Source organism: Micromys minutus (assembly GCF_963924665.1).
Source record: "Micromys minutus genome assembly, chromosome: 18".
Lineage (NCBI taxonomy): Eukaryota > Metazoa > Chordata > Mammalia > Rodentia > Muridae > Micromys > Micromys minutus.
In genome coordinates, this window is record NC_137953.1 from 49,821,069 (window position 1) to 49,832,067 (window position 10,999).

A 10,999-nucleotide genomic window follows, 5' to 3' on the forward strand; every position below is an offset into this window, starting at 1 on the left:
CACAAGAATCCTGTTAAGTTGATAATGACCTACCTTCTCAAGAATCATGTTAGGGCCTGGAGTGGTTGAGCACACCTTCACAGCCAGTACATAGGATGCTGTGGCAGACAGACCTTTGTAAATTTGAGGCCTGCCTGGTCTATATGACAAGTTCCAGGCCAGCCAAGGCTACAGAGTGAGACCTTGCCTCGAAACCCCTGTTAGGTAAGTTTAGCAGGGATGATCCTTTACCCCTTTCAGTAGTTTCCATCCGATAGTCCTCCCCACCCTCCTCCTCAGCTCTACATCACTTACCTCGAACCAGGCTCCCATTTCTATGTAGTTCCTTTATTTGTCTCTATTGTAATAGCATTAAATAAAAATTTTCTTCTAACTTAAGTGTCAGGAAAAAAAAATTTTAACACTTGCCATAGTCTTGGGACAACAAAAAACGACAAGCCGTGGCCTGCAGCCTTCTGAGTCACGTTCCCCTTCTTCCTGATGAACTCTAGCAATAAGATTGCATTCCAGATCCTTAGGCTCCTTTCCTCAACAGCCTTGGGGGACTCGGCTCTAATAGAATCACCTCAACTATAAAAACAAGCACAAACAAACAAACCAAACAAAACCAAAAACCCACCTGGTTCATTTAGTCACCTCATTTGTTTAGCCAGTCAGATAATCAAAACATATGAATAGATTTAAATGGTTTCTCAACATAAATATATTTTCAAAGAGCTTTCATATTTGTATCATAAACAAAATACACATACTTGGGGTATGGACTGTCTGCCCTGGGCTCTTTTGAGTTTAAAAACAAAGATCATAGAAAATACAGGTCTTCGTTCCCATGGTGGCATGAACAAATTCTCTGCCCTTGTTTTAAACAATAAATTTGTCTGAAATTCAAAATTTGTCTTGGGTTCCAATTATACTTTTGTTGTTAGTAAAGAGGCTTTATTGTCAACGTCTCCCTCACCTACAACTCTGATTTCCATGTTTTATTCATCTCCTCTTTTTACTTCAGGTAAGGGAAGGATGCCAAAATTCAAAATTTGCTTAATTTTGTGTTGGTACCAGGTGTCAAACTCTCCTCTCGAATCTCTCCCTTCATGGGGGCTGTTACTGAAGTGTTTGGTGGGAAGTGGCGTGTGAGCCATTCGCTGGTTCTCATGGCTTTGCAGTGGAGACAGGGCCTTTCTCTGACTTCATAGTTTTCCATATCCCTTTGCCGCAGCACTGACTTCCGCCTCTTAATGTTGGCAGGTGACAGATAATGGTCACTTTCACTCTCCTTCCAGGAGGACGCTCCGGAGTTTGATTCCTCGCTGTCACATTCGGTGGTATCACTGTCTTGCTGGATCTGATTCACCTGGTGAAACTGGGAATGGCGCCTGGCTCGTCTTTGTTCAAGGTAGGCGCTGACCAACGCCACCTCGGAGTCAGTTACTGTGGAAAGTTGATTCTGCTTCGGTTTCTTCATCAATAGTGAAGAGTCCCAGGACCCTTCTCTACTTTGTCGCTTACAGGAAGCTTCTTTGCTTGCTAACCAACAAAGCAAATCAACAAGTTAGGCAATAACAGAAATAATAGTCATTGGTAGGTTGCTATAGAAAGGTTAGTGAAGCCTGCAGGCCTTTAAATCCCAGCACTCAGGAGGCCAAAGCAGGTGGATCTGTGAGTCTGAGGCCAGTCTGGTCTACAGAGTGAGTTCCAGGACAGCCAAGGCTATATGGAGAAACCCTGTCTTGAACCTCCTACCACCCCCACACCCCCAAAAAAGCTAGGTTCTACAGACAGACATGGTGGTACATGCCTTCAATCCCAGCACTCTGGGACAAAGAGGCCTAGACAAATAGATCTCTATAAGTTCAAGGCCAGCCTATTATAAAAGTTGAGTTCTAGGCCAGATAGGGTTACAAAGTGAGACCCTATTTTAAACAAATGAACAAATAAACAAATAAATAAGTCACCTGACCACCCATTACCATCTCATGTGGCCAGTCATTACTAGGGTCTGCAGTGGGGGCTGGGGCAGGAGTAAGGAAACAGTTACTGTTCAAAGTCTTGAAGGTTGATAAAAACTGTCGGAACTTCTCTAAATGATGGAGCCATGGCTAACACCTGCACATTACCCAGACTGACACGTGTGGGATCACTAGTGGTCAAATCACTGCATTTCTTTCTTTCTTTTTTCTTTTTAAGATTTATTTGTTTTATGTGAGTACACTGTATACACTGTAGCTGTTTTTAGACACACCAGAAGAGGGCATCAGATCCCATTACAGATGGTTGTGAGCCACCATGTGGTTGCTGGGAATTGAACTCAGGACCTTTGGAAGAGCAGTCAGTGCTCTTAACTGATGAGCCATCTCTCCAGCCCAAATCACTGCATTTCATAACCACTGGCTAAGGCCAGCAAAATACTGCATTTCTAGTACTGTATCCCATCCCCAAAGGACTAGAGGGGTCACATACATTTTTAATATCGCCTTTGGACTTTTTTACAGCTGGGTAGTTTCCAGAGAAAGACCTTCCCCCTTTATCTTGACGTCTTGATGGCTCCAGTGTGTGAGAGAGTGATTTGGGTGGTAGGAAGCCTCCCCTCTGCTCATGCTCTTTTCTATGCTGATGTTGGCTTGTACCAGCTTAAAAGTCCTGATACATTTTTGGAAATTTTGTGAGATGGTTAAACATCATTACTAAACAAATTATACAAATTTACAATTAAATCAATCTACCAAAAAGGTGATAATTACTTAATGCCCATAATTTCCTAATTATCTTGCTACGGTTTATTATGCTGTGTGCTCTCAAAGCCGTTTGTGGGGTGCGGGAACTAATATTTGAGGAAGTGCTATTATTGTACGTCTGCCCCCACTCTGTTCCGTAACAACACGTTGCCAGCTCAAAACCATTATTGGAATGAGCATTTACCTGGAAACCAGCAAAAAGATCAGGACTTAGTGTTTGCTTTCACTGATTGCTTAGGGCTTAGAAAATGATGGAAAATGTGTTTCTAATGTAAATTTAATTGTCATGCCTGCAGCCTAATTTGTGAATAACAACTCAGAATTAAAAAGTATTATTCCAGTGTTCTGAAGTTATGACTCACTTCAACAATGAGGCTGTACAGACAACTGAGTTGAGTTCCAAGTACATGCCCGTGTGCTTCTGTCCTCTTCCTTATTAGAACTTTGAAGACGACATGTATGCTAACGCTACACTGGCTCGTAATTTATAATTATGGGATGACTTAGGAGGCAAGGGTTTAGCAAAAAACCACCAAGTACATTGTATGTGAAATCAGCAGTCCATTGAGAACTTAACACAAGGAGTGCTGTATACTTCTTTATAAACTGTGGGCTAGAGATCTTTCATATCAATACATTTTCTAAACATTACAGGAACACAAAATTGTCTATTTACAAAGCTGTGTGAAGGCAAGTGCTGAGACTTGACAACAAAGTGAGCCCTATCTGCTAGGAATTTGTAGCTTCTGGGGGCTCTGTGGGGGAATCTGACTGCCTGCACTCAGAAGAGAAACAGCCCATGTGATGGGCCTTGCTGGTGTGAGGAGGCCTTGGAACTTCTCTGCTTCCCACGCTCCTCTCTCAGAGCTGACTCTGAGCACCCGGCTCTCACCTTTATTTAGTGAAGCACTGGTCACACTGTCTTCATCCCTTTTGCTCTCAGACATCTGTTTCAGAAATAAGATGAACTCAGTCACGTTGTGTTAACATCTACCGGCTCTGCCATCTGGTGAACCCACCTTCACTATCAGTTCAGAAGACCATGCTTTCATGGCAGAGTCTACCAAAATGTTTTAACCAAGCAAAGGTGAGCAAAGGCACAGAGAAAATAACACTCATGGGGTGTCTTAGTCAGAGTTTTATTGCTGTGAAAAAGACACCATGACCAAGGCAAGTCTTACAAATGACGATTAATTGGGGCTGGCTTACAGATTAAGAGGTTCAGTCCATTATCATCAAGGTGAGAGAAAGACAGCATCCAGGCAGGCATGGTGCAGGAGGAACTGAGAGTTCTACATCTTCATCCAAAGGAAGCCAGGAACAGACTGAGCATCCTCAGGCAGCTAGGAGGAGTGTCTCCAAGCCCAGCCCCAGAGTGACACACTTCCTCCAACAAGGCCACACCTTCTAATAGTGTCACTCCCTGGGCCAAGCATATGCAAACCATCACATGGGGTAATATAGTTTTTCTATCACTTACATTACTGACCAATTTTATTTAGAAACAGACAGTGGGCCTGGCAAGATGGGTCAGTGGGTAAAGCAACATGGGCATAAGCCTGATAAGCAGAGTTTGCTCCCTGGGACCTGTGTGGTAGACAAAGAGAACTGATTCCCAAAAGCTGTCCTCCGGCCTCCGAATGTGTACTACTGCACAGGCGTATGCTCAACACATACACATAAGTCAGTAAATGTAGTAAAAGATTCAGAACAAGCTAGGGGTGGTGATACACACTTTTACTCCCAGTACTCATGAGGCTGAGACAGTCCGATCTCTGAGTTCAAAGCTAGCCTGGTCTACAGATCTACTTGCAGGATGGCTAGGGCTACACAGAGAAACCCTGTCTCGAACCCCCACCCCCCCCACACACAAAACCAACCAAACAAAACAAGACAAAGCTCTTCTTGGTGGCCCTCTCCTGCAATGTCACTGCTCTGAAGGCTCAAATGGGAGGCTAACGTGGGTGACAATACATAAGAAACCCTGCTGCTGTCTGCATACAAACAAACTGCTTTTTGGCTTTCCTCCAGTAGGCAACCATAATATGTTATCGGTGAGCATGGCCGTCAGGAGAGCCGGATTCCTTTCGTAGCTCCAATCCCTGCCTTCTCCACACTCTGTTAATAATCTGTCCCGATCTCCACATTAGCACTTCATTTTCTGAGTCTGAAAATGATTGCACCAAAAGATATTTACAACCGTATCTGACATGATCACACTGTAATTTAATTAACCATTATCTACTTTTGAATGTTAAGTTCTCTGTTACCCTAACGTGTAGGAAGCAACAGTATCAGGAATGACTTAAGAAATAGTTCCTTTTTTCCCCTTTGAGACAAGTCTCACTATGTAGCTGAAGCATGGCCTTCAGGAAGTGAGATTCTCCTGCTTCAACCTCCTGAGTTCTCAGACTGTAGAAGAGCAACTATGCCTGACCCTCTCCTCAGAGAACTGATTACCGGGAAGTAATTTCTCAAGTAAAGCTGACAAACCAACCAAACAAACAAACTACACAGGAAGCTCTGTACTTAGAAATACTCGTTATAATTAAGATAACATAGAATTCAAAAGTGAATGATGACTAACTGAATCATGCTGTGGTCATGTAAGATGTGGCTGTAAATATATAAAGTATGTCATATTGTAAGAAAATGTTCATTAGGCTAAAATTAAGATGCGGGTTTTTATGTATAGTATGGCCATAAGTTAGCTAAAGACCTGCAAAAAACATCACGGGCCATATGCACGTAAGAAACATGTATGAATTTCCCATTAATTTGCTGCTATAGTCTGTCAGTGAAAGGAGCTGCGCGCATGGGATAAAACAGTACTGGTCCACTGTATATGGAGGTGAAGTGTGTTTTGTCTCCTCTACATGGTCTAGACACACTTCTCTTGGTGCCTGATGTCTAAATGTCTTATGAGTAGGATTTAATCAAGGATATTTGCAGTTAATGTTCTCACCAATTAAAAATGCTAATAGCTTCATATTTGGTTTTGGGGGAAAAAAGAAAGAAACAAGCAAAGGCTGGTTTTAAATGGTTAAGATAATGATTTTAATCCTTTTTTCCCCCCAAATTGCCTTTAGTTAGGATTTGTAGAGAAGGTCAAATGTAGTTGAAAGCTGAATGTGTTGTTACTTAGTTTTAAACTTTTAGCTTTTTGTGACAGGGCCTCATATAGCCCAGCTGGTCTGAACTAACCATGTGGCTAAAATGACCTTGACCTCTGGAATCTCCTGCCTCCACCTCCCAAGTATTGGCATTACACATGTATGCCCCCTAGCACATATTTTAATAGTTCTAGCAGCAAAATCTAACACACACACACACACACACACACACACACGTTGCTTTTTCCCTCTCTAAAATGATATTTCCTTGCCTTTTTCTTTCTTTCTTCATTACCGTAACCATTCTCCAAATATATTGAAACTGAAGGTCTGTTTAAAGACACATTTTAAAAATATGTGTTAGAGCTCTGTACATATTTTAACCCTGACACGTATGGAGAACATTGTTCAAAGACTGGATGTGTGTACACCTAGATGTTAACAGTACTTGGTGATGTGATGTCTACACAATCCAGGGCTGCCTGTTGCATTTTGTCCATGGTCCTGTAATCTTGTGTTTTATAGTGTGTACTTTTATAGTTGCAGGGGAAAGGTGTTTAAAAGCATGTATTAGGTTTACATAATTAGGTCTCTAATCACCACAGAGAGCTTCCACATTGGATGTCAAATCAAAATATAACTACAAAATCAAAAGAAAGATTTTTGCATTAAACAAAGTGGAATCATATGCGTTGTGGTTCCCACAAGCATTTCATGAACTGTCCTCGTGAGGCTTAGTGAGGCTTAGTGAGCCAAAGTAGTGACAGTGATTCCTCTGAGGGCAGGGCGAGGAGGAGAGGGAAGGGGGGAGAGGGTGCGGAGGAGGCCTGTCCCTCTCTCTGCCATCCTCGGCTGTCCATCCCCTCATGCCAGTCAACACCTCCTAAACTCAATTTCTACGTAAGCAAAAATAAGGATTTCAGATTAATACTGATCCAGCAAAATAAAACCAGCACTAGCAATCTTAGCAGATGCTAAACAAGCAGGCCACCTGGACGAAGCAGCTTGTATCTGAAAACAAAAGAACACACATCTGTTTTTAAAAAGTGACAAATCCAGAGGTGACGGCATGTTGCATGTCGGAGGATAGCGACCACCACATTTCCATCACGCTTACCCATGCTTACGGTTTCCGAGAAAATGAAGAAGTTCAAAGTGAGGGGGAAATTCCATCCTCCTCGACCTGCTCTCAGATTTCAAATCTGGGACCCTTCAGGAGAAGCAGGCCAACTAACTGTAGCTGGCGCTAGGGCACAAAGTGAAAGATGAAACCTCCAAGATAATTAAGGTTTTAATCAGCACTGAGTAGATCTAACTCGACATTTCAAACTATGCTTTGAAGTAAACAAATAATATAGCAGAAAATCTGGATCCATTTTCCTCCTTCCACTCTGACACTAACCACTTGTGTGACACTGGACAAAGTACCTGAGTCACTTAAATTCCTTGGGCCTTATCAACCAAAAAAGGAAAAAACAAACTTGCCTACAGACAGAAGGCTGGACCACAGGCTCCCCTACGGTCCTTAAAGCACAGCTCCATGACTCCAACGGAAGAGCAGCTGAGTAATTATGCCGCTTAAACAGTCTTCACGATGAAAACCCAGTGATCAATTTCAATTTTTTGTTAATTTTCTAAAGTAGCTTTTCTTGCCAGGCCAAATTCAGTATACTTAGCTAGGAAGTCTAAAACACATATAAGTTCTCGCTATTCTAATCCTTCTGGCCAAGTACTTACCTTAAGGAGCATTTAGTCTTCAGATAAAACTTCTTGGCCAGGAGGTGGTAGGGAAAAGATCTACCTGGCACTGAAAACACAAACGTCTCTTCTCCATCTAGAGCTGATGCAGCTCAGTCTTGCTGGCCACTGGCCGCAGTGGGCTCTGGCTGAGATGCTAAGCAGTGGTAGTAGCTTGATTAATCACCAGCCCAGTATTAACCGCCAGAAAAGATTCTGTCCGCAATTTGTAAGAGGTTCGTTGCTCATGTGTTGAAGGCCACAGCCTTGATGATTCAGTGGACTCTGACCTTCCTAAGCTTCTAGCTTTTTCTTCTGCTGATCTGTGACTTTAGCTCTGTTTAGTTTAGGTCTGAATCGTATTCTATACAGAAAATGTATTGCTTCATTCCAACTACTCCCCAGATCCCACCTGTGTTCTATCAATAACATTTGTACCTTTGATTACAGAATTGGCTATAAAAGGGATTTGAAAACCAGTGATCAGTAGACATTTATCTCAGCATCACACAGAGTATGAGCAGAATGCAAACAATCTAAAATTTCAACTGCTGAAAATGTACAGTACAAGACAGAAAAACTGTACAGTAGAAGGTGCTATAGAGTGACTATAATATGCAGGAGCATTTACCAAATAAGTTTAAAAGTCAGGATATGAAAATACACACAATAGCAGCTAGACCAAGCAAAGACAAAGGAAGATATGCTGAGAAAAAGCAGGAGAGTGACCTAGAGGGAGATTCTCCACAAACATTATTTATCTCTACAGGGGCAGAATGGTTTTACTGTTCTTTATCCCTTACAATAGCTTTAGATTCTCTAGCATGAGAATGCACCATGTTTGTTTGTGTTGGTTTTCAATTCAGGGTTTCTCTGTGTCACCCTGGCTGTCCTGGAACTCTCTCTGTAGACCAGGATGGACCTCAAAATCACACAGACCAGTCTGCCTCTGTCTTGCCAGTGCTGGGATCAAAGGCGTGCACCACCAACATGCCTAGGGATTGTATCACTTATTAAACAAAATAAAACTCTTCTTTAAAAACTGGTTACATTGAACTACAATGTTGTCAATGAAAAAAAAACCATAAAACTATGATTTATATTGAAAGGGATTCCCTACCCAGACTGAAGCTCGAGAGAAGAACATGAGGATCAGTATGATGATGAAATACCAAAGCAGGAAACTTCCTATTGTCCCACAAGAGTCGTCTTTCCGGCACTCAGCATCCTGACTGGGAATGGTAAAACCGAGAGGTATGGGAGGAGGATCTACCTCCCAAAATAAAGACAAAAGGTCTCCCATGACAGCTTCTTGCTTAGAAAATAAAACATGCTCAAAGGATGAAGGTGACTGGGAACGATTTCCCCCAAGACCTATGACAACTTCCCCGGCAACCAATTATGACATAGACTTAAGCAACTGATGCAGGGCCTGACACGTGTTCTTAGATGGGCAGATTTATCTATAGGACCTCTAGAACAGAGGACAGTCTTTCTCAATACACTTCCATCTATGTCCGTGTTGAAATGTACATATCCTTTATTTTCATCTCTTTACATGTTCAAGGTTTTGGTTTTCATCAGTCTCTCTCTTTTTTAATGTGTATCATATCATTGTAAATTAACACACACAGTTCTAGTGCATTACAGACTACATTAGGGAACTGGGTGTTCCCTAAAATTTAATCCCAACACCTTCAGTCCTATCTTGTATTTGTACATAAGGCCAGAAAGGAGTATCAAAGAGAGAGCAAGACGGCTCAGGAGGTAGAGGCTTTTGATGCCAAGACTTGGGACCTGCACTTGATCTCTGGGACACACGAGGTGGAAGCAGAATACTGACTCCACACGCTCACTGTGTTACATGTGCATAATCACACGGTAAATGTCCCTTCAAATAAGTCTTCAAGTGGCAAATGAAGATTCAACCAGGTCATCAGGGTGGAATCTCAATCTTACTAGTAGTCTCAAAGAAGAGGAAAGGACAAGAGTTCACCAGCACAGGGAAAAGGCCATAAAAGAGCCACGGACAAGCCAAACCACCTGTCTCAGAAGAAGCCAGCCCTGCTGACATGTTGGTCTTAGACTCCATCTTCCCAAACTGTGTGTGGGAACAAAGACTGCTTTTTTTTTTTTTTTAAGTACTGTCTAATTTTTATTTTGAGGAGGTACCCCATGTTCTGGGATATTTGGCTATAACTCTAATAATACATAATGGCAAATATCTATCAACTTTAGTCTGGCAATTTTTTTTAATCCAGAAATAAATACACAGTAGCTTATGGGTTGCACTAAGAGGAGGAGGAGGAGGAGAGACTCCTGTTAAGAACCACATCAAGGTTACAGTTTCATTTTAGATAGACTTACATGTAGAGAAATGAGAACCTGGTGTTTTTGTTTTGACTGTACACTGGCAGAATTGAACCTGTTATCCCTGAACAATTGAGTTAGTTCATCTCTAAATCTACATCTAGATCCAAACATTGTGCTAAGACAATATAAACATGATTTTTAAAAAGCTCACTAAAAAACCCATTAGCTCTTTAAGAGCATAAAATAACCGACTAGTTTTCATATGCAGGACCACATGAAATTTCATTTTCTTCTGTTTCATCTTGACATTTAGTTACCTTTTGGAGACAGTCTCATTATAGCTAGCCTTGGAACTTCAGAGGCACCGTGCCTCTCCTCCAGAGTGCTGGATTAAAGGCGAGTATCACTATGCCTGGCTGGCACACTTCTCTGTAGGAATCCTCAGGCACAGGCTACACTGACCATTAGCAGGGCAGTGTTGCCACTCCCAAGAAAGCTCTCCCACCGTGGGATGTGCCTCCTCGGGCCTCCACCTGTAGGACAGGCCAAGCTCTCTGGAGCAGGGGAACTGCACACACCCGTCCCTCAGGTCCCACACCTGGCACGGTGGCGCTATGAAGTAAAACCAAACTCACCTCCCTGGTGACTGTTTTCTCAGTTCTTTCAAAGAACATTCAGGGCAAAGGCGGGGTGTTTGTTTGTTTGTTTTTAACCTCAAAACCATCAACAACTTAAATAGAACGTTCCAGTTTTTCTTCCTATTGCTGCGTCCTCATTAGGTGGATATTTGAGAATTTACACTGGGTCAGACCAATTGAGGGGAAAACTGCTTTGTCATTGCTGATTGTGTCTAACACATCAGGCATGCTTGTATCCTACCAATTAGCCATCCGGCTAAATATAATCTGCTTACAAATGTGAGCCCGTAAGGGTCCTAAATAAAACCACAATTAATAATATTCAAAATTCAGCTTATTACAGTCATTACTTTTTACTAAGGATCCAGAACCTGGTCTGAATTTTGCAGTTCAGCCTTTTCCTGGTAGCTAAGTAGGAGCCACAAATCCGAGGGCGTTTCCCTAGCAACGATTGCAGCTCTTGTCC

At 42.2% G+C, this 10,999-nt stretch overlaps 1 protein-coding gene across 2 annotated transcripts; it reads right to left on the reverse strand.

Annotated features, from left to right (window-relative positions):
* Positions 1-1,027: 1,027 nt before the first annotated feature.
* Positions 1,028-10,650, reverse strand: SSMEM1 (serine rich single-pass membrane protein 1; the record flags this gene model as incomplete). Of its 2 annotated transcripts, none has more annotated exons than XM_080932472.1 (3): positions 1,028-1,524; positions 3,625-3,679; positions 10,531-10,650. In XM_080932472.1, 3 exons carry the CDS (start codon positions 10,567-10,569, stop codon positions 1,028-1,030), a joined length of 591 nt encoding a protein of 196 aa, XP_080788598.1. The 2 variants fall into 2 exon arrangements, with proteins under 2 accessions (XP_080788598.1, XP_080788597.1); XM_080932471.1 differs by lacking the exon at positions 10,531-10,650 and adding an exon at positions 8,703-8,885.
* Positions 10,651-10,999: the final 349 nt, after the last annotated feature.